Below are 23164 nucleotides of genomic sequence, written 5' to 3'. Positions count from 1 at the left end.
AATCTGATTTCAGTATTGACCATCTGGTGATGTCCATCTGTAGAGTCTTCTCTTGTGTTGTTGGAAGAGGGTGTTTGCTATGACCAGTATGTTCTCTTGGCAAAACTCTATTAGCCTTTGCCCTGCTTCATTCTGTACTCCAAGGCCAAATCTACCTGTTACTCCAGGCAAATTATTATGTATTTTTTGACTTCCTACTTTTGCATTCGAGTCCCCTATGCTGAAAAGGACATCTTTTTTGGGTGTCAGTTCTAGGTCTTGTAGGTCTTCATAGAACCATCCAACTTCAGCTTCTTCAGCATTACTGGTTGGGGCACAGACTTAGACTACTGTGATGTTGGATGGTTTGCCTTGGAAACAAACAGAGATCATTCTGTCATTTTTGAGATTACATCTAACTACTGCATTTTGGACTCTTTTGTTGACTATGATGGCTACTCCATTTCTTCTAAGGGATTCTTGCCCACAGTAGTAGATATAATGGTCATCTAAGTTAAATTTACCCATTCCAGTCCATTTTAGTTCACTGATTCCTAAAATGTCGATTTTCACTCTTGCCATCTCCTGTTTGACCACTTCCAATTTGCCTCGATTCATGGACCTAACATTCAAGGTTCCTATGCACTATTGCTCTTTACAGCATCAGACTTTACTTCCATCACCAGTCACATCCACAACTGGGTGTTGTTTTTGCTTTGGCTCCATCTCTTTATTCTTCATGGAGCTATTTTTCCACTGATCTCCAGTAGCATATTGGGCACCTACCAACCTGGGCAGTTCATCTTTCAGGGTTCTATCTTTTGCCTTTTCCTACTGTTCATGGGGTTCTCAAAGCAAGAATACTGAAATGGTTTGCCATTCCCTTCTCCAGTGGACCATGTTTTGTCAGAACTCTCCACCATGACCCATCTTTCTTGGGTGGCCTTACACGGCATGGCTCATAGTTTCATTGAGTTAGACAAGGCTGTGGTCCATGTGATCAGATTGGTTAGTTTTCTGTGATTATGGTTTTCATTCTGTCTGCCCTCTGATGGAGAAGGATAAGAAGCTTATGGAAGCTTCCTGATGGGAGAGAGACGGAGGGGGAAACTGGGTCTTGTTCTGATGGGTGGGCCCGTGCTCAGTAAATCTTTAACCCAATTTTCTGTTGATGGCTGGGGCTCTTTCCCTCCCTGTTATTTACCTGGGGCCAAACTATGGTGGAGATAATGATAATGGCAATCTCCTTCAAAAGGTTCCACGCATGCACTGCTGTACTCAGTGTCCCCAGCTCTGCAGCAGGCCACCACCAACCCACACCTCCACCGGAGTCTCCTGGACACTCCTGGGCAAGTCTGGGTCAGTCTCTTGTGGGGTCACTGCTCCTTTCCCCTGGATCCTGGTGCACACAAGGTTCTGTTTGTGCCCTCCAGGAGTCTGTTTTCCCATCCTGTGTAAGTTCTGGCAGCTCTATGGCGGGGTTAATGGCGACCTCCTCCAAGAGGGCTCATACCCGGAGACCCCAGAGACTGAGACAGAACTGTGGGTGAGTGTCTCCTGTGGAGGTGCCAGTCAGCAGTGGACTGCGCAGGGGCAGGGGCTCTGGGTGCCGCAGCCTTGGGCGTGGCAGGGTTTTAGATTCATCTAATCTCTCAAGGAGGCCTTGTCAACAGGTGGCCAAAACCTTCCTCTGCATAAACATCCACACACGGGAGTGGCTGGGCTTCCTTCCCTTGGGACAGGGGCTCAGAGGGCCAGAGCGGGGCAGCCTGAGGGGCCATGGAAGGGCTCAGACCACTGGGAGAGGCGGCTGTGACTGAAGCCACTGTGTCACCCGCTAAGGAACCCAAAGGCCCGGCGCTCCGTGCAGGCTTTGGTGCCCCAGCCACAGCCCGAGCGCCTCCCAGCCTGGCAGGTATGGCCAAGGTGGGGCGCGTGGTCCCGTGTGCCTCGCGCACCCCCCAGAGCCCATGGCAGCACAGATCCTCAGGACATCTGTTCTGCCCTGTTGGTTCCACTTATGGCCCAGATGAAAGGACACTGGCAGAGGTGAGCTCCCAGTTCACTGTGTTCTCACCACAGAGCCCACAGCCAGGCTGCTGGGAGGCTGACAGTGATAGTCAAAGTTGCTCAGTCGTGTCCGACTCTTTGTCATGCCATGGACTATACAGTCCATGAGGATTCTCTAGGCCAGAATACTGGAGTGGGTAGCCTTTCCCTTCTCCAGGGATCTTCCCAACCCAGGGATCGAGCCCAGGTCTCCCACACTGCAGGCGGATTCTTCACCAGCTGAGCCACCAGGGAAGCCCTGGTGGGAGGCTGGACTCCAGAAAACAACAGGAGGGACAGCACAAGTCACCTGTGAGACCCCAGCAGCTCACCCCCGCGCAGAAACTGCCAGATCCTCACAACACCTCCTCTGGCCTCGGGTCAGAACTGAGTGCCAGCAAGCAGTGCACCACCCACGAGGCTGTCTAAGCCCCACGGCGGCAGCACACTCTGTCTCCATCTGCCAAGTTCAGCCTCAGCACCGCTTGGATGGCTTCAAGAGCCCAGACTGCCATGCCCCATGCCCCATCTTGCCCTACTTCAATTCCTTCCCAAAATGTTCCTCTAATGGGTCAATCTCATCAGATCTTCCCTGATAAAACCCTCCTTCACTCTCCATTGCTTGCAAAATAAAACCTACTCTGGGCCTTCACTTGTGGCTCAACTGGTAAAGAATCCGCCTGCAATGTGGGAGACCTGGGTTCCATCCCTGGGTGGGGAAGATGCACTGGACAAGGGAAAGGCAACCCACTCCAGTATTCTGACCTGGAGAAGTCCATGGGGTCACAGAGAGTTGGACACGACTGAGCCACTTTCACTTGGCTTACATAACGCTGCATCCAAATTCAACTTACGCCTTCTTTCCATCCCGCTGAAACAAGTATAAACAGCTCCCACACAAAGCCCACACCTTTCCTGCCTGAAGCTGACTTCCTTGGCTATCTTTAAGTACCACACACATCACCCAAGTTTAACTTGAATTCCTACCTTCTCCACAAATTCTGAAGCACCTGTGGCAGACTGCTCTCTCTTCCGCAGCCTGTGCTACAGTTGCAGAATCAGGCTTCTGGAGGCTGAAGCTTCAACTCTGCAGACCACCTGCACTCTGCTCCCCAGCTGTACTCAGCGCAGGCCTCGGAGGACACATTCAAAACTCGGCGTAGCGGACGGTACGTATGTTGCTTTCTCGAAATGCTGACATGCAGTTAAAAATGTTCTGGCTATTTTGTTATGTAGGGATGAAATGAATTAATGTGATGATCATTTATAACAGCATTCTCTAAAAAGCCTACATCTTTAGGAATGTAAATCTGCTGTCATAAGTCATAAACAGTACTTAGTTTACAAAGCTATTAGAAATTTAAGGGACCTTTTTTTTTAAAGTTTTTGTTTTTCAGTATTTACTTGGCCGCACCTGGTCCTAGCTGTGGTGCGCAGGCTCTTCGGCTGGAGCACATGGGCTCAGCTCCCTGCCCAGGACTGAAACCAGGGCCCCGGCGCTGGGAGCAGACAGTCAGAGCCACCGGACCCCAGGGAAGTTCCAAGTAACCGATTTTCAAAAAGTCAACTTGGTCAAGCAGTGTTTTTGTTTATAATCCCCAATTCTAAATAAATGTTTAATTACATATAATAAAATTATAAAAAATAGTTGTGAAGGATTTGTTTGAAAGAAAAAAACCAACAGACCCAGAAAAGGTAGACAGTGGTAGATTTATCAATGTAGTGATTAAAAACATTTAAAAAGAGTGAAAAAGAGAAACAAAAACTCAGAAAAGAAACCTACTCAAAGCATTTATCAGGAAAGGTTGTAGGAGCTTTGAGGACCATTCCCAGACCACGTGCTTCTAAACAACCAGTCCCAGACCACCTGAGCCCATGACACTTGAGTGGCGGAGGTACAGGCGCGCCCCACTTGTGGCTCGGGAGGAGGCCTCGCACATCCCTCTCATCGTGACTTGCATTCAGAGGAGCTGCTTGAGGGTGGCTACAGGACGGTCTTGTCTTCAAGGGGCAGGCAGAGCAGAACTGACAGGAACCATCTCAGCCCCGCTCCTTCCCCACACCTCTGCTGCGGTTGGGAAGCCCTCCTCGGGGCGTCCAGGGCCCTGGGGACGGATTCAGGCCACCACCAGGACTCTGTGGGCCGGGTGAGAAGCTCCCCGCCACCGAGCGCCAGGAAGACTAGGCAGCATGTCCTCTCGGCAGCTCCAGTCCTGTGGCCCTGCCATCCTCCAGCTGACGCCGTGAAGCCGCCGTGGAGATGTCGGCCCCTCCAGCAGCCCGACTCACTCATCACCTGTTGAGGTCCTTTAATGGACCGGAACCTGGTAGTCTGGAGTAGACGATAAGAAAGTAAAAGAGAGAGAGAAACGGAGAGAGAGAGGGAGAAAGAAAGACACAGGGGCCAAAGCTCTGATGCAGCAAAGGTGTTTTATTCAACATTGTGTGTATTTATTTATACTGTCTTACAAGGTAGCTATTTTCAGCCGAGATAAAATCAAAATTTACAAGTTATCAAGGAAACATGAGGTCACCCATATGAAAGAGAGAGGATTGTAAATAATCACTTTTCATAAAAAGGAAGAGGGTCGTAAATAGTTACTTATCACCATATGGAAAAGCTAGAAGGAAATGCATACATTCCTCAGTCCCAGGGAGCAGTTTGCTGCTCCACTTAATTCCTGAATATTCAGCAATTAATAAGGGACAGAGGATTCATGACAGATCCAGAGCAGCACACAGGAAGCCTCCTGTTCAATGCTTCCTGACAGTCACCGTGCCTCCACGGGGGCGCCCACCACCGACCTGCTGTCGGAGTCCGGGGCGGGCTACTCCTGCAGCAGGCTCCTCGAGATCAGCATCCGCATCACTTCGTTGCTGCCTGCGAGAGGGAGAGGGCGGGCTGGGCCTCAGGGTCAGGGACCAGTCTGACCAGGACTGTAAACAGCAGTGCTTTTCATCTCGACAGATGTCAGGAAGAAGGAAAAACTGACTTGTAAAAAACCTCTCCTGATGGCAAAAATGCTTTTATTAGGTAAAAACAGAATAAAACAGCAGAATATACACGTAGTATAATTCTGTTCTTTAAAAGTGTATCTACAAGCACAGAAAAGGTCCAAAAAGAGTACTTCCGGTCTAAAACATAAAAGGAACCCAAAATATTAACTCAGATGTCAAAACCTGAGTGATCTTTTTAAACTTTCCTTGTGTTTTGTAATTTTTCAACAATAAATACACCAACATCGTTGGTAATCAGAAAACTGAATTTTAAAAGAACAAAAACATTTTCCCTGAAAGGGGGTGGAATCAGTTGCTGGGGGAGGAGAGGAGTTGCTTGCTTCATTTTTACATTCTTTCTGATGCAAAAAATGCTCTAGAACCCGGGAGTCACAGCTGCCAAGCCTGTGCACTGGAACCCAGGAGCCATGGCCGCTGAGTCTGCGCCCTAGAACCCGGGAGCCACAGCCACTGATCCTGCACCCTAGAACCCAGGAGCCACAGCAGCTGAGTCGGCGCTGTAGAACCTGGGAGCCATGCCACTGAGCCTGGGCCCTAGAACCCGGAGACACAGCCGCCGAGTCTGCACTCTAGAACCTGGGAGCCACAGCCTCTTAGCCCATGTGCTCCAACGACTGAAACCTGTGCTCTGCAATAAGAGAAGCCACTGCCATGAGAAGCCGGAGCATGGTGAAGAAGAGTAGCCCCTGCTTGCTGCAACTAGAGAAAAGTTATGCAGCAACAAAGACCCAGCACAATCAAAAATAATAAATAAAAAATAAAACTGACATAGGTCAAGAGCAGGGGGAGGGTGACCTCAGAGGGGACAGAGCAGAACTTCCTGATCCCCAGGCCAGTGCCCTCCCCTCCAAAGGGGCCAGGAGGGAGGAGGAAGGCAAGCGGGGCCCAGGCGGCACAGGGACAGATGCCGGGCTGAACACTCCGCCAGGGAGGAAACCATCTTGGGCACGTTTACCTTCAAGGATCTGATGGACCCGGGAGTCCCGCACATACTGCTGGACGGCATAGTCTTTCAGGTAGCCATAGCCACCATGCATTTGTAGGGCCTGGTTGCAGATCTGCAGGGAGATGGGGGTGAGGACCCTCAGGTCCCGGGAAGGCGCTCCTCCCCATGAGCACCCACATGGGCCTCTCCTGAGTAACTGGTGCCTCAAGGAGCACCCCGGGAGTGAACAGAAGGCCCACCACATCCTGGGCATCCAGGAGAGCTAGAGCACCAGCACTCACCGCAAAGCATTCGTCCGTAGCGAAGAGTTTGGCCATGGAGCACAGGACTATCGCGTCCTCTCGCTCCTCCTGCAGAGCTGTGGCCGCAGTGCGGATCATCAGCCGTGAGGCCACCAGCCTGGCCGCCATGTCGGCCAGCTGAAACTGCAGGTACTGCAGCGAGAGGGGAGAGAACCACACACACAGATGGCTCAGCACTGCCGGGGGCCCTGAGAGTCCCCTCCAAGGAAAAGCCTCAGCCACGGGCCCCTGGGCCCCACCCAGAATGTGCCTGGTAAGCTCCAAGTCCTCTCCACTGCCGCACTGCAGTCACCACCTCCTCAAGGAGATGCCCCCTGTCTACCCCTTCAACCTATAGCCAGTAAAACGCCCATAGCTCCACACAGGTGCCTCTGCGCAGCACACCAAGGTGCCCTGGTGGCCCACACCTCTGCACCTCATGGTGGTGGGCTGGGACCTGGAGGAACAGGACCCGAGGACCTGAGACCCCAGACCTTGGCCCCTGGCCTGGCAGCTGAGCCCACAGCAGCGCCCAGGACCCAAGAAGTCAAGACAGGCGAGGCACTCGAGACCCCAGCTCCACCCCTACTCCCCTACCGCAGGTGACCCTGGACAAGGCGGAGGCACCCACTATCCAGGTGCCTCCAGTGGGATACCAGCCACAGCCAGAAGCCTGGGTGCAGGGAGCAGCAGGGAGCCCGGGCAACACTCCAGGGAGAGGCCACACAGGCAAGAGGAATCACAGCCTGGGCTGCTGAACCATCCACTGGAAACCAGAAGAAAAGCCTCCGGCTTCCAGCCTGCAGGGCTGTTAGGATCAGGCAGAAAAAAGCTCTACCTAAGAACAGACTGGCTGCTTCTAACGAGCCAGCTGAAGAGGAGTAACTCACCAGTAACACAGGATATCACAAAAAAATGACAATTCTCCAGAAACCAAACCAGTCATGGATACTGGCTCTAACTGGTGGAGAATTCAAAAGAGCCATCATGAGGAAATTCAACGAGCTACGAGATAACTCAGGAATAAAAGTAATGCACAGAAGGACTATTTTGCCAAGAACACTGACATTTCAAGAAAGAATCAAACCAAAATCCTGGAGCTGAAGAACTCAATAAACGTGATGGAGAATGCATTAGAAAGCTATGGAAATATAGCAGACCATATAATTAGAGAGCCTGAAGACAGAAACCTGGAAATGATTCGGGTGGAAGAGGAAAGCTAAGATTAAAACACAATCAACCCTACCAGAGCTGTCCCACTCCATCAGAAAGAGCAGTGTAAGGATGGTAAGCATCCCAGAAGGAGAAGACAGCGGATGGGGGTACAGAGCTCATTTACAGAAGATCTGAGAACGTCCCCTGTCTGGGGAAGGAACTGGATATACATGTCCAGCAGGCTAACAGACGACCGCAAGGCAAACAGACCGTCTCCCAGACATATATTAAACCTGTCCAAAGTCAAAGACAAAGATTCTTAAAGTCAGTCAGAAAAAAGACCATAACCTACAAAGGGACCCCAACAAGCTAAGAGCTGAACAGAACTATCCCACGATCCAGCTATTCCACTTATGGTATTTTTCCAAAAAATATGAAAACACTAATTCAAAAAGATACATGCGTCCTTAAGTTCACTGCAGCATTATTTGCAACAGCTAAGACGTGGAAGCAACCTAAGTGTCCAACAAGAGAAAGGACAAAGACGATGGAATGTGTGTACACGAGGGACTACTACTTAGCCATGAAAAGGAAGGAATTCTTCGATTTGTGAAACATGGATGGACCTAGAGTGTTGCGTTAAATGAAGTCAGACAGAAAAAGACAAATACCACATGACTTCACTCACACGAAGAATCTAAAAAACACACAGTAAATGAAAACACCCAACAACCTCACAGGTACAGAGAACAGACTGGGGGTCACGAGAGGAAGAGGGCAGGACGAAATGTGCAAAGGGGGTCAGCTGAACGTGATGCATGGGATCAGACTTCTGGTGGTGAGCTCGCTATGGTGGGCAAGAAGCCCAGTTATAATGTATGCAGGAAACTTTAATGATGTTGAAAACCAGTGTTACCTCAATAAAGAAAAAAGAATGAAACACAAACAAGCAATCACTCCAATCCCACTCCCCTGAAATAACTACTTTTTGCATTTTCAGAGGTATCTTTGAAAACGTTTTATTAGTGTTTACATGTATCTATTTCATAAACAAAATAGCACATGCTCCTAAAATATCATGTTTCTTTTGCCATGTAATCCATCACGAATCTTCCTGCGACTATAAACAAAAACTATCATAAACGGGACAGAAAAAAGGCACAAGTTCTGGCTGCAGTGAGGGCAGAACCAATAGAGACAGCAGGGCCCCACTGCTCCAGAAGACATTTTGGAGACAAGAGCAAAGGAAGGGACACGCGGGGAGTTACCTGGCTATTGGCCAGAGGCTCTCCAAACTGCTTCCGGACCTTGAGGTAGTCTCGAGCGAGGACGATCGAGGCGTGAGCGGCGCCCAGGGAGCAGGAGGCTGGGAGGGAGGGGATCAAGGCGGCCAGTGAGTTGGGGGCCGTCGCGCCCGCCCCCCGCCCCCAACCCCCGCGGTCCTCACCAACATTGATCCTCCCGCCATTCAGGCCCTTCATGGCGATGAGGAAGCCCTGGCCCTCGTCCCCGATCCTGTTGGCCACCGGGACGGCACAGTCTTCAAAGATCACTGCTTGGGTCGGCTGTGAGTTCCACCCCACCTGGCAAAAATCAGGGGCTGTGTGGCGGCCCGGCAGTCACCACACAGCGCGATGTCTGCTGTCCACCCGGGCCCGAGATGGGTGCTCCACCGTCCCGGGACTCAGGCTCCCGAGAACTCAGCTGAGGAGAAACAGGAAGGCCACACTTCAGTATGTCAGCTCTGACAGACTTCCCTTTCAGCACAACGTTTAAACATACCGAGGACACCTACTTCCAAGCATCTGCTCACCACACCAACCTGGTGCGGGACGGGCTCCAGAGCGGGGGAGCCACTCACACACCTTGCCCAGCGGGGCTTCCGGCGGCGTCACGCCGGCGACATCACACTGGTGACGTCACGCTGGCGGCCGGAAGTGGGAGTATTCACGCCACAGACGCCGACAAAGGCCGCACAGGAGGAGCTCTTGCTCTCTGCTTTTCCTAGGGAGCTGGTTTAGCAAGACACCCCTCAGTATGTCAGTCTCGAGCCCAGGGACGGTTTTCCACCCCTAGGACGCAGCCCATGCCCTCTAACTAGCCGACGGGCAGCCCGCGCGCCTTCTGGGGCCACGGTGTCCCCAGGGACAGCTTCACTGGGAGGCCGGCTGAGCCCCCTTCCTCACGAAGAGCTGGATTTAGGTGCCCCACAGACATAGACTGGCCTCCTTCCTCTCCGCTCCAGGAGACGCACGCTGTCAGATCCTGCGGGCATGGGGTCGGACGAGCCCTCGGCTCAGGGGCTGGCAGCCCTTCCTGCACCGCCCCCTTCAGGGCGCCCTGCCTGGGAAGCGGCCCCACCTATGGCCTTTCCTCTGAAGCCTCTGTCCAACCCTTCCTCAGCCCCTCCTATCCCTCACCTGTGCCCTCTCTCCTATCCCGCCCCCTTCAGGGCTTCTGCTGCCTCTGCCCCTCCCTGGGAACCCCACCCCCACCCCCACCTCCCCGTGGAGCCTCCCAAGGCCCCTCTGGTCAGCAGGGCCGGCCCTGACATCTTGTCTTCCAGACCCCGAGTCTGAACCCTCCCACCCTGGCTGTGGGTCTCCCTGGACACTCACCTCCCGTTCAGGACACACACCCCTGGCTGGGGAAGCTCCGGGGACCTTAACATTGAGTTGTAAGAGAACCACAGACACATGGCCGCCACCTCCCAGCCCCTTCTGGTGAAAAAGTCTCCCTCCTCCCTAGGGCAGAGAAGCCCGCTCCTCACCGCCTAGAGTCCCTGTGAAGCTGCAGCCAGAAAGATATTCCCCAGTCCCAGCCCAGAACAAGGAGTCCCTGCCTGTCCGTCGGTCTTTCATTCCAAAGACCACCTTCCCACTGCCATAGAGGAGTCCTCCCCGCTACCCGTACAAAATCTTTTCACGACTAAATCCAAGCTAAAGCAATTCCACACTCCTTTTCTGTTTCAAGTTCTCAGCTACAGAAGGTGCTCAGTACACCAAGTGGAAGCATGTACTTGTAAGAAAGATGAGCAGGAGAGAAAGCCAGCTGCTCAGGCCACAAGAGCAGCCAGATCAAGCGAGGCGGTCAGCAGGTGACCCCTCACCTGGCCGGCAAGCTCTCCGACCTCACCCCACACGGAGCCCTCTGCTCATGACCCTCCGGCCACACTGAGAAATTCTGGCTTCTTCAAACACACTAACCTTGTTTCCATATCAGGCTCTTTGCAACCACTGCTGCCTCTGCCCAGATCCCTCCTCAGGGGTGGCTGGCAGCCGGCTCCTGACCTGGCAGACTGCATCAAGTGACACCTTATCTTCGGCTGTCCCTACACGAGCAGCTCTCCTCCGCCTGTGTCACACCCGGCTCGTTCCCCTCCCTCGCACTGACCCACCCGCTGCTCACAGGCAGCCCTACACCCTGGCGCACCGTTCTGGCCGGTCTGGCCTTCCGAATTTCCCATTTGTCGAGAGAGACGCAAAGCACAACTAATAATAAAGAGGAAAACCAAAAAGCAAAAGAAAAAATAATGTATGCTTGCAAGTGAGAGGAGACAGAGCATAAGGAGAAAAAGAGAAACTTTTTGTATAAGGAATTTATTTTACAATTTTTTTCCAAGCCCCAAGCTAGCTAGGTTTCGTAATACTGCCAACAGATATCAGAAATACAAATGTGTTGAATCAGCCAACACTAGCTTTATAAGAGCAGAAACACCAGAATCAGTATAACCTGGTTCTATAATACAACGTGTCAGACTCCATGTCAGTCCATCTCAAAACCAGCCTGTCTCCCAAGCCACGTGAACACAGCTCAGCGTGTACAGAGCCAAGAGGGCACGTGTCTTACAAGTGCAGGCAGGCGAGAGCATAAGGCTTTGCACACCCAGTGCTGAGAGGGTCCGGCTTTGCTGCACGAGGGGCACGGAGCCTCTCAGGCCCTGGCAGCTGCAGAGAGTCAGGATCAGGGACGGCACGGAGCAGCCTGGGGGCCTGGGGAGCCAGCAGAGGCGGCGAGAGGCAGACTTGGGGCCATCTCTTCGCGGACTGCTGCCCGGGCCCGACTCTAAGGGCACCTGCTGGAGCTGAGGACTCACCGGGCCAGCCCACCTGAGCAGACCCTAGCTCAGGGCCAGGGGCAGGGACGTAATCACAGGCCTACGGCTCACAGCCTGGCTGTGGGATCTGTCCATCCTGGAGATGTCTTCTCGAGGCCCAGGGAAACACCCTCCTCTTATGTTACTGAGGGACCCACGGTTACCTCCAGTAAGCTTTGCTGAGCTAAAGAAGAAAAGTGGGCCAAAAGCATTTCACTCCTGAGATCTCTAGTCTCCTGTCAGCATTTCTTCCTGGGTAACAAGTGGGCGCAGAGATAGGAAGTAAGAAATATAGGCCAGAAGTGGCAGCAGGAGCCGGTGGAGAAATCCCTCTGTTGATGTAAGCCACTGGCAGGCGCGGTGCCCTGCCAGCAGCACCACATGATGCAGTGAGGCCTGCCCCCACTCCCCGCTGTCGAAACCCTCAATGAAGCAACAGCCTGCAAAGCCAGGGCGGCAGGGCGGACCACTTGCTGGGGCGGGGTTCCCACCTGAGGCTCCCTGGCGAACCGCACTCACCTTTTTCTCCTTCTTGCCAAAGCTGAGGCCGGGGGTCCCCTTCTCCACCACTACGCAGGAGATGCCTCTGGGGCCTGGCCCTCCTGTGCGGCACATGACTACATAGATGTCAGCTTCGCCGCCACCACTGATGAAGGCCTGTGGGGTTGCAGCAGGAAGACAGCAGGTGCCCCGGTGACGGGGCAGTGGGAGGTGAGGGGCAGCGGGAAGGGGTCCCAGGACGGGCCTAAATGGGCTCAGGCCAGAGGAGAAACAGTGATGGTGAGCACTGGGACGTAGGTCTGAGGTCCTCGCCCCAGACACGGTTCACCTGCAAACATGCGGGCCAGGCCGGGCGGGTGGTGAGGGGAAGGGCTGCCACCCTGCCTGGGAGGGCCGCGGCTGCTGGCCGTGTACCTTGGAGCCATTGAGGATGTAATGATCGTGTTGTCGCACGGCAGAGGTCATGAGGGAGGCAGCGTCGCTCCCACTCCCTAGGGCGGGAGGAAGGGGAGCTGAGAGGTGGGGGTGCTGGGGAGCGGAGGGAGCCCCCGCGAGGTCCCAGCTCCCGAGAGACCGTCCCTAACGACAGACGCCTTCGATCCAGACCTGGAGAAGATCCAGACCTGGAGAAGCGCAACGTGCTCAGGGAGAGCCCCCCGCTCCCCCTCCGCACTCCCGCTCCGGGGAGCCCTGAGCCTTGTGACCTGTGAGCGTGTGAGAATGCTCAGTCGGGATGGAGACACGAGCCGAGCCAGGGCAGGCGGCCGAGGCTCCGCAGGCCCGCGGGCCGCACGCACACCCACCTGGCTCTGTGAGGCAGTAGGAGGCGAACTTCTCCATGGTGCAGAGGGGCGGGCACAGCCGGTGCCGCTGCTCCTCGCTCCCGAAGCGGTCGATAATCCAGACACACATGCTGAGCACACCCAGGAGGCCAGGGCAGAGACCGAAGGGAAAGGCAGCTGAAGGGAGGGCACGCACGCAGGGAGGGGAGCAGAGCACAGGAGCGTGGCGGGGAGAAGCCACAGCTGAGAAGGCTCACGTTTCAAGCAAAGGCCTGGATTAGCACATAGTCCGGGAGCACAGCACCCAGAGGGACCCAGGGCCAAGGTCACCTGGGCGCTGGCTACACTATCTCCGGTTAGGTTAACGGAGCTCCCTGAAAATCAAGCCGTCCTATGTACTCTCCCAAATTAGTGGAGGCTTCATCTCTGGGTTGAGGAAAAGGGAAGTGAGGCCATTTCCTAATGCAGAACTCTTGTCTGGAACCAGGGCAGCTGGCATTTGGGAGAAGGCCAGCATTCTCTAAGCAACACACAAGATGACAGATCCGAGCCAAGAGGTGGCCGCAGACCTCGCGCGAGCTGTTGACACACTGGCTCCTCGGGCGGGGGCAGGCACTACACAGCGAAACCCTCTCCTGTCCACACAGAAGGTGCCCACCGACCAACGCCAGCACACGCTGCGTCCACCGGGCTGGCACTCACTTGTGGATGCTCATGTAGGCCGTGGTGCTGGTGCAGCCTGTGGCCAAGGCTTCAAAGATGATGGAGGTGTCCAGCCGCGAGAGGCCCGCCCCTCCGACATCTGTTTGAACATACACCCCCCCGAAGCCCAGCTGCGCTGCCTTCCGCATCGTGTCCACAGGGAACAGCTCCTGTGGAGAAAAGGGCAGGGTCATCGGAGAGGGACTCACAGGCGGGCTTCTCATCCAGGGGCGTGAGGAGGGGCCCAGACGTGTGCACGCAGGAGGGGACAGAGCCCCTCGACTCAGCGCCGCTTTTGTCGCCCACACAGCGGGCCAGTTAAAATGCATTCTATGTGGACTGCTTTCTGGCACTGAAGTTTCTTTTTATCATTCCAGTACTGCCTGGGTTTTAAGAGTGCCCAAATCTTAATTTTCATCTACGAATTAAAGCGGTGGCATCTGCAGAAGGAGGCCTCGCGCCCCTACAGGACTCGCATTTGCTGTGAGTTTTGCAAGCTGGGTGCTTGGGAGGAGGCAGGCTCTTGGTGGGAGGCACCGTGCAGCTGAACGCCCTCACCTTCTGGTCCCACTCTGCCATGTGCGGCGCCATCTCCCGGGCAGCAAAGTTGAAGGCCACTTTCTGGAACTCTTTCTGCTCTTCACTTAGTCCCATGGAAGCTGTGGGCAAGGCAGCATTTACTCTGAACCAGGTCGGGGCTCAGGGGAGAGGACAGCAGGCCAGAAGCCCCATGCAGCGTGGCGGGCAGACGACTTCGAGAGCACCCCTACATGGAGCTCCGCCGCGCGCCCCCGTGAACCCGCACCTCCCTTCGGCACTCCCGAACACACTAGCCGACTTCTTTCACCCTGTTACTACTTCTTCCATTACTCATCTTTCGCTTTTCCTCCTTGTAAAACCACATTAAAAGAATAATAAACACACAGAGACCCTCACATTATGGTAAAACGTTTTTTTTCCTTTAGGATGCCCTACCTTTTCTGTATCGGAATCTGTGCCTATTTGTCTATATGCATCAACAGAGTCATTCTACAAGCTCAATCAGGAAAGGAAAACAGGTGTACTTTGGCTTCTTTCCAAACTGAGGATAAAGGCCCTGCAGCAAAGCTGTGCATTTGACAGTCACTGAACATGGATACTGAGTCTTCCAGCGCTGAGAACAAGGCTAAGGGCCTCCTAAATCTGTCTTTACCAAATGCATTCAGAAATTTTAGTGTTTTCTTCCCCGACTATTAGTGCTTTGCGTAATTCCTTCACTTCCAGCTCTAAGCTACTTAAGAGCTAAGGAACTGACTGAGCGATACCATCAGTCCAGTTTCATCAGGATAAGTTTTTCTAGAACCACAAACGTTTTCAAAGAGATGGTACTACTCCAGTATCTCACGACAGGTGACACTCTTTAGAAGAAAGATCCCTGCATCAGCCTGACACACTGACCACCCAGTTCAGTGTCATTACTTTGCAGCTGTTCTCTAAATAGCCAGTTCTCCGAATGACGTGAACACTGTTCTTTTTCTATGTACTTTTTTTTTACCCCCAAACACTGTGTAGAGTGAATGCAGAACAGGAGTGAAATGTCAAACACAGCGACAGGCCCACTGGCCAGTCCTGTGCCTCAAACACTTATCATTTTCCCCACTTTGCAAGGTGACAGACGTTCTGCTCAGGGCAGGCCGGAAGCTAAAAGGAAAGAACCTAAGCACAGCTTGCGTGAGAAGACCACAACCTGTTGGGAATGGTGTAGAGAATGTGCAAAAGACAGGACCATGAATCCTGGGAGCCATGCCACAGAATCGTCAGCAACCTGCACAGGGCGAATCCCATTTATTTCTCCTTTGTTTTCTTGGTGCCCCTTGGAAAGGAGCCCCTGCCTCAGATGTGCTAAGAAGCCTCAAGGAGTGTCTCTTACTGCGGGAGGCACAGTGGTGGCTGTCAAAATGTCGAGGGCAAAGTGGAAGGTGCAGGCTCTTCATGGCCTCCTAAGACTCCATCCTTCCATGTCAGACCAGGTCCTGGGGGCAACGGTACAGAGCACAGGGGGCGTGGAGTCTCAGGGACAACCCCCTCCAGCACCCAACTGCCCTGCAGCCATCCTCTCAGAGAACCTGGCAAGCCCAGGCCTCAGGAGCAGCCGCCTGTGAGCCAGGAGAGAGCTGTGTGTCCCCGCCTGGACTCTCAGTCAGATGGGAGTTGTGAGGATTAAAGGTGGCATTACCTTCAGAAGTCCAAGGCAGAAACGACACTGGGCGGTGTTTTCAGAAATGTGGTTAGGGATAAACAACTCAAGGTTCCCTACTCAGGACTCAGGCCATTTTCCACTCCAGAAGAATTCGGACCGGAGGTCTACCACGGGGCAGTGCTGGGACAGGATGTTGTGAGTGCTAAGGAAACGAACAGCTGAGTGTATATGCGCTACAGAACTTCAGGCTGAGCAACAGCTCAGTACATGTTTTCAGACGCTATTAGTACTGACAGATACAAACAAGTAGTTCAAGGTGTAAAAGGTCTGAGTGCATCTAAACTGCAAGGAGATCCAACCAGTCCATCCTGAAGGATCAGTCCTGGGTGTTCACTGGAAGGACTGACGTTGAAGCTGCAACTCCAGTACTTTGGCCACCTCTTGCGAAGAGCTGACTCATTGGAAAAGACCCTGATGCTGGGAAAGACTGAAGGTGGGAGGAGAAGGGGACGACAGAGGATGACATGGTTGGATGGCATCACTGACTCAATGGACATGAGTTTGAGTAAACTCTGGGAATTGGTGATGGACAGGGAGGCCTGGTGTGCTGCAGTCCATGGGGCAGCAAAGAGGTGGACACAACTGAACAATAACAACAACAAAAGGAGAACACTGCTTGGAGTAAACAAGCAAAAAGTCAAGTTAAAAAGTAAATAATACACAAGAAAGTGTGCCCAGTTTCCAGAAAACATGAGCCAGAAAAACACAACAAAAACCAGGCCACATGAAGTTTGCTGGAGCTATTGGCAGAGTTCAAGAAGCCAGTACATAGACGCCAAGACACACACACACAAATGCACACAGAAGTAGTAAAGCTAAAGAGAACAAGAACCCACATCAGAGGAGGAAAACCTTGATTGTACAGTAGTTCAAGGGTGAACAAGAGCCCAAAAAACCGAACACAGGAATCTCTGAATGCATCAAAGCCCACACCTAACCAGATCTCAACAGTTCCGAGAATCCTGGCGCCAAGAGAGCACGTGGGAAGCTGCAGCAAATTGCAATGGACAAGCAAGCAGGCGTCTGCAGGGTCTGCAACTATTAATTACACAGCTTTCAGGAGGGAAGGCTTCTCTCTCAGCCTCAGGTCCCCACTGTAAAATGAGAGGGCTGCACTAGACCCTAAGCAAGTTTCTTCATCTGTAAAATGATACATAAGATATAAGGAAACTCAGAACCCTCTTAAAAATTACTTTTCACATTAAAATGCACCAAGAAACAATGAGAAACGTTTGTTGATCACTTCCATTAACTTGATATTAGAATATGCAGAATGATACACTGAAAGGACAACTTTATTTCACTAAAGTTTCTTTTAAAAAGCTGATAAAGCAATTCATGTGTTGAAGCTACACCTCTAGCCACAGGAAATATTCTTATTTAACCTATTTGCTGCCAACCAACAAAGGTAATCCTGCTTACCAAATCCTAAGTGCAAGGACGGGGCGGGACCCTGTGAAGGTGCTTTAAAACCCTGGGAAGAAAACTGTCCTGTTCCTTAGTGTCCTTCAACTCTAGATATTGAGCTGAGGCACTCGGAAGCTGCTCTATTTGCTTACAAAAGTGTCATTTACTTTAGATTTTTTAAAAGAAAGATTTCAAAAGAAAAAAGTGTTTTTCTTTTTTGACAGCATCACAGGGTCTGGTTACCCCCTAGTCGGCCTAGGTCTCCCCTACTCCGTTGTGGGTGTGTGTCCAGTAGTGTCCGATTCTTTGCAACCCCAAAGACTTTTCTGTCTCCATGGGATTCTCCAGGCAAGAACACTGGAGTGTTACCATTTCTCCCTCCAGGGGACCTTCCGGACCCAGGGAAGCTCTGCTGCGCTGCAGGCGGGCTCTTTACCGCCCGGCCACCAGGGAAGCCCCGCTCGGTGACTCGCATGGAAATTATTTGCTAGGAGACACTCCACTCAGGTCTATAAGCTCTGGTAGTTTCCCACTTGCTACAAGTTACTTTTCTGCAGGAGTTTCAATAACTGTTTTGTAACCATAGATGTTGTTACGTAATTTATTTATATGAGCGAGTCTTGGATCACCGGAGGTTTGTTCACCGATCACAACCACCAGCTGGCTTTGCACGTCCTCACGACCTTTAGGACTTAAGTTTATGATTAACAACAGCAAAGCTCACGAGTCCCTGCGGCGAAGCCCGCCCTTACAGCAAGCAGAGGTAACAAGGCAGCTCCGAGTGCTGGGAGAGAAGGGAACCGCAGCCCCAGGCCGCCTCGCCAGTCCCCCACCGCAAAGCGCCGGGACGGACCGGCGGCGGCCGCCGAGGGCCCCCGCCCACCAGAGCGCCCCCGGGCTCCGCACGCGCCGACCCGGGGCCGAAGCCTACCCCCGGCGGGACTTACGGTCGATGCAGGAGACCACGCCCCGCCGGGCGCCGTCGGCGGGGCCCCGGGGCCCGCGGCGCAGCCCCCTCAGCCGCGCCCCGACGCGCTGGCAGCCTCCTCGCAGCATCATCGCCGAGCGACCTCTCCCAGCAGCTCCGGCTGCTGTCTGAGCTCCCGCGACCTCGGCCGGCAGACAGGCCGCGGGGTCGCGCCGCACTGTACGTCGGGAGCTGTAGTGCGCGCCGCGGCCCCGACGGCGTGCTCGGGGCGCCTGTGGGAGGAGCCGGGACTACAATTCCCTGAGGCCCGCGGGGCCGCGGCGCGCGTGCCAAGACTGGAGAGCGCCGCGGGCGGGGGCGGGGCTCGCGGGGCCGGGCCTGAGCGTGAGGCGCGGACTGAGAGAGGGGAGCTACGGAGGCTCGTGCCGGGGGCTTCGCGGGGCGCAGAGGCTTCGCGGGACTCCGCGGAGGGGTCCAGTGAGCGCCCGAGGCTGCGGCCGTCCCGACCCGCGGGACAGCATGCCGCGAGCCCGGAGGAGGCCGGCGGGGCCGGGTGAGCGCGCCGGGCCGCTCAGCGCGAACGGGGAGGCCGCGAGGCTGGTTCTGTGATTCGGGGCCCCGAGCCGCCCCCAGGCTTCTGTCCTGGGCCCTTCTCTGCCACTCGTCCGTCCGAGCGCTGACTGTCCGGGGAAGGCGGTGGGACGAGGGCCGGCGCGCGCGGCCCCCACTCCCAAGGGAGCCACACGCCGAAGGGAAAGGGTCGGGGGGCCGGGGGCTTTGGTCTAGCGTCGAGAATGGGTAGGAAAGCGGGGCGTCTCTCGTGTTCACAGGGTGACGGGCATTCTCAGTGGAAGGGCAGCAGCAGCAGAGCACTCAGAGGCAGAGGAAGTGCTTCCCGGAGACGGGCGAGGGTTTCGGGTTGTTGAGTATCAGTGCGCCCGGTGCTTACCGAGTCCCGCTCACTGTCCAAGGGGGCCACCGGCAGAGCAGGAGGGTGCCGCGTGTCAGACGGCCGTCAGGAGGGCTCACGTGGGAGCTTCCACTTAGTCCAGAGGCCGTGCAGGAGGGTCAGGCGGGTTCAGGCCAGCGTGGCAGGCTGGCGCAGAATCTGGCGCATACCCTCCAGGTGGATGGTGTGGACTGACTGCAGGTTGAGCGTGACCACGAGCACAGGTAAAAACTCAACAGTTCTTAATTACCAGGCACCCACTCTGCTTCAGGCACATTTCCTTCGCTGGAGGGCAAAAGTCTCATCCATGCCGGCAGACTCCTCAGTGGTGGTTTTATCCATCTTCTCTGAGCACCTTCAAGGAGAGGAAAGGAGGCAGGCTCAGAGCACAGTGAGCAAGGAAGGAGTCTGCGTGACATAGAAGCTCATGTTCCTGAACACTGATGATGACGCCAGGCTTTTGTATTGTGCTTGTGCTCAGTTGCTTCACTCTGTGACCCCATGGACTGTAGCCCGCCAGGCTCCTCTGTCCATGGGGTCCTCCAGGCAAGGATACTCGAGTGGGTTGCCATGCCCTCCTCCAGGGCATCTTCCCAACCCTGGGGACTGAACGCCATAGCTTTAAGTTTCCTATGTTGGCAGGTGGGTTCTTTATCACTAGCACCACCTGGGAAACTCTGACTCCAGAGCAGCTGTTTTTCCTGCATCAGAACTTTCTCAGCAGGTAAGAAAGTTTTCTTTTTGTTTCTCTTGCAGACATGAAGGGGCCAGAAGAAAAACGCACCAAAACTAAGAACCTAGGGAGGGCATCAGCCCAAGTGGAGAACTCCAGCCTCCAGAAGACTCCAGTCTCTGAAGACAGTGGGGAGGCTCTCAGCAGCTACTGGCTGATGAAGTCAGAGCCAGAAAGTCGACTGGAGAAAGGTGTGGACGTGAAGGTGAGGTGCTGCGCCCACCTCCACGGTGCACAGGGGACGCCACAGGGCCCATCACCTACTTCTTGCCTCTGAGGAGCAGGGAGACGGTGGTGTGGAGTAGGACCAGCAGGGTTTATTGCCATCTGCGCTGTGACCCTCCAGCTTTTCTCTAGAGGGCCGGGCGGTCGTGGTCGCAGTGCTGCTGCCATCACCAGAAGGGGCCACGCAGCGTGCGTGGGAGGGGAGTTTGGGGGAGAACGGGTTCATGTGGTCCTATGGCTGAGTCCCTTCACTGTCCACCTGAAACTCACCACGTTGTCAGTCAGCTATACGCCCGGGCAAGATAACAACAAAAAAAACTGGCCATAGGCCACCTGTCTGTGCTCCAGTGAAACTGTCTGCGAGTCAGGCGTGGGCCAGATGCAGCCCAAAGGCTGGTCCACCAGCCCCATGCCAGGCAGCACTTGGCCTCAGGCTGCCTTTCTCTGGCCACCCACTGTGCCCTTAGGTATCTCCCTGCCAACAGCTGGTAACCAGGGGGTGAGTGTGACTCAGTTCTCACACAGCCCAGAGACAACACAGTTGGAGATGCTATAGAAGGGATATGTATTTTAATAATAGAGAAATAGAGATAACGGGATTAGCAGATTAATTACCCACTCCCCTAATCCTCTGGACTGTGAGGAATGACAGGGGGGCACAGGGCTGCCGTCTGCGTGCCTGGCATGCGCAGCTCTGGGGTACTATCCCCAGAGGCTCCTGGGCCCAGATGACAGGGTGGACAGGGCTGCTGTCTGCGTGCGTGGCACGCACGGCTGTGGGGTACTTTCCCAGAGGCTCCTGGGCCCTGCTGCCAGCAGTGCTCACACTAAACGGGGAAGAACATGTCTGCTTCCAAACGTCCTGACCTGCTGGCCCAGGAGAGTTCACCAAATGACCTTGTTTCTGGCCCAGTTCAGCATCGAGGATCTCCAGGCACAGCCCAGGCAGACGACGTGCTGGGATGGTGTTCGCAACTACCAGGTAGGTGGGCTGGCAGGACCGTGAGGCTTGGGGGGAGAAGCCTGCTTCCCTCTGACTACTCAGGAGTGAAGCTGTCTCGGCCAAGGCTGCTTTTTCCCTGAACCCAAACCTGAGGATACACAATAAATACCTGAATTTCTCTGGCTGCCTGCAGTTTGAAACTGCCTGTGTTCCAGCCAGTGTCCTGATACACATCTGGGCAAAAGGCAAGGATGGAACTGAAGCGGGGGGTAGGCTGCAGAAAGGAGTCTCAGCTAACAAAGGCAGACTCGATTTCCGCTGGCTGGTGCTTCCCGCCAGTGGGAGGACAGCGCTTGTTCCTTGTCTGCTGCAACAGGCCCGAAACTTCCTGAGGGCCATGAGGCTGGACGAGGAGGCCTTCTTCTACCACAGCAACTGCAGAGAGCCGGGCATCGCGGGCCTTGTGAAGGTCAGGCATCCAGGCTGAGGGCTGATCCGGCTCCCTTCATGTGGGTCTGGGGACACAGCTTAGGTGGGTCATCGACGCCCCCCGACCCTGGTCAGGAGTAGGTGGCAGGCCTACAGCAAGGTGGGCCTGCATCCCAGGCCCCGCAGGCACAGGCTTCTCGTGGTCCTGCGCTCAGGCAGGCCGGCAGCCAGCGGACACGCGACTGTGGGTGGGGAAACCGGTGCCAGCAGCGAGCTCTGCTTGGTTGGGAGCCCACTGTCAGGGTTGCCTCAGACTGCAATATTCCCACACGTCTAAGCCCTCGCTGGCTCTGTGGCAGACAGACGGGGTGAGACCATGTAGGCCAAGAAATGGAAGCTGGACTCGGACTGAAGTCTGGCTGTGGAGCTGACTGGACAAATGACTTGAGACTCGGATCTGATTTCAGATTGTGAAGGAGGCTTACCCAGACCACACACAGTTTGAGAAAAACAATCCCTACTATGATGCATCCAGCAAGGAAGACAACCCCAAGTGGTCCATGGTAAAGTTACTCCTCTCTTTCCCAGCTCACGGATGGACAGAGGGCGGAGGCTCTGGGGTCTCTAGGGCAGGGCACAGAGCCCCGCTTGTCAGTGAGGCCACTCTGCCACTGGGGTGGAGGACGGGCGCGGGCACCCTGCCGCGGGGCCTCCTACACTCAGCTGACGCAGCTGGGTGTGCTTCCTGCCCCGCACGCCGCTGTCCTGTAGGTGGACGTACAGTTTGTGCGGACGATGAAGCGTTTCATTCCCCTGGCCGAGCTCAGAGCCCATCACCAAGCACACAGAGCCTCTGGCGGCCCTTTGAAAAACATGGCTCTCTTCACTCACCAGAGACTGTCCGTCCAGCGCCTGACCCGAGGTGAGGATGGCCCTTGTCTTTGGACCACATGCCAGAACGACCGTGAGTTCTCTCGTACTCGCTGGGGAAGCCTAAGCACAGCGGTTAAGGGCTGTGTCCCCGCCCCTGTAACTCCCACAAGAGGCGCTCCCTGGGCTGCCCAGGGTGCCGTGTGTGGCAGCAGCCAGAGCCCCGTGCCCCGTTCCCGAGGGAGCGGCTGCTGGCCTCGCACCGGAGACGACCTGCTGGACCGCTCCGTTCAGAGTGGAGGCTCCACAGACCATATCCCCCCAGGCTCCTCTGTCCGTGGGACTGTCTAGGCAAGAACATAGGCAAAAACACTGGACTGGGCTGCCATGCCCTCCAGGGGATCTTCCCGACCCAGGGATCGAACCCGTGTCTCTTAGGCCTCCTGCATTGGCAGAGGGGTTTGTTACCACTGACGCCACCTGGGAAGCCCATTCAAGGGGTGATACAGACCTAATTCTTCCTCTTCGTGCCCTTTTCGGCAGAGGAGTTTGATTTTATCCTGAGCCTGGAGGAAAAGGAACCGAGTTAATGGAGACGCGGCTGCTGAAATTGACAAGATGTTGCCCCAAAGTCAAGCTACCGCAAGACGAGAGGCAGTGTGGGGAGCACGCCGGTTGTGAGCAGTGGGGCCTGGTCCTTTCTAATAAACACCCATGCTTAAGTTGGAAGCGTTTCTTTCAGTCAGCATCGTGGGTAGAACAGGTTTCACAGCCCCTTGGCCTGATGCAGGGCCCAGTCTGCTGACACGGCTGTCTCTACCCTTCCCTGCCAGCCCCTCAAGCTTCTGGTCCCACGGAGATTAAACCAGCAGTTTCAGGACAAGTTGCCAAGCTGGAATCAATCCGAAATTCCTTTCTCAGCCACGTGCTTG

General features: G+C 54.6%; 2 protein-coding genes across 7 annotated transcripts; one reads left to right on the top strand and one right to left on the bottom strand.

The window, feature by feature from the left end:
• Nucleotides 1-4444: 4444 nt before the first annotated feature.
• On the bottom strand, nucleotides 4445-18251 carry ACAD8 (acyl-CoA dehydrogenase family member 8). Its single transcript, NM_001075551.1, is given in 11 exon segments — nucleotides 4445-4909; nucleotides 6002-6104; nucleotides 6274-6426; nucleotides 8697-8794; nucleotides 8876-9011; nucleotides 12044-12181; nucleotides 12440-12516; nucleotides 12829-12938; nucleotides 13510-13679; nucleotides 14068-14168; nucleotides 18103-18251. Coding segments are annotated over 11 exon segments (1251 nt in total). The 5' UTR covers nucleotides 18215-18251; the 3' UTR covers nucleotides 4445-4856.
• Nucleotides 18252-18442: 191 nt separating this feature from the next.
• On the top strand, nucleotides 18443-22961 carry THYN1 (thymocyte nuclear protein 1). 6 transcript variants are annotated; one of them, NM_001076422.2, is made up of 7 exons: nucleotides 18443-18636; nucleotides 19789-19970; nucleotides 20904-20972; nucleotides 21310-21402; nucleotides 21830-21925; nucleotides 22257-22326; nucleotides 22776-22961. In NM_001076422.2, the coding sequence occupies exons 1-7, from the start codon at nucleotides 18603-18605 to the stop codon at nucleotides 22820-22822; spliced, it is 591 nt and encodes a 196-aa protein (NP_001069890.1). In that variant the 5' UTR covers nucleotides 18443-18602; the 3' UTR covers nucleotides 22823-22961. The 6 variants fall into 6 exon arrangements, with proteins under 6 accessions (NP_001069890.1, XP_005216666.1, XP_059730954.1 ...); XM_005216609.4 differs by having other exon boundaries at nucleotides 18464-18636; nucleotides 22134-22284; nucleotides 22776-22954; XM_059874971.1 differs by lacking the exon at nucleotides 18443-18636 and adding an exon at nucleotides 18694-19256 and having other exon boundaries at nucleotides 22776-22954.
• The last annotated feature ends 203 nt before the right edge of the window (nucleotides 22962-23164 follow it).

Source organism: Bos taurus, chromosome 15 (genome assembly GCF_002263795.3).
Source record: "Bos taurus isolate L1 Dominette 01449 registration number 42190680 breed Hereford chromosome 15, ARS-UCD2.0, whole genome shotgun sequence".
Lineage (NCBI taxonomy): Eukaryota > Metazoa > Chordata > Mammalia > Artiodactyla > Bovidae > Bos > Bos taurus.
The sequence above is the reverse complement of the archived record's forward strand: the minus strand, read 5'-3'. Positions and strand labels throughout refer to the sequence as shown.

Bases quoted from the DNA above. Each gene is read 5' to 3' on its own strand.
- THYN1 (XM_005216606.5), top strand. From the start codon at position 19,214: ATGGTGTGGACTGACTGCAGGTTGAGCGTGACCACGAGCACAG. The intron at 20,973-21,309 runs GTAGGTGGGCTG...CTGCTGCAACAG, and splicing joins ATGGTGTTCGCAACTACCAG to GCCCGAAACTTCCTGAGGGC. The intron at 21,926-22,133 runs GTAAAGTTACTC...GCTGTCCTGTAG, and splicing joins ACAACCCCAAGTGGTCCATG to GTGGACGTACAGTTTGTGCG.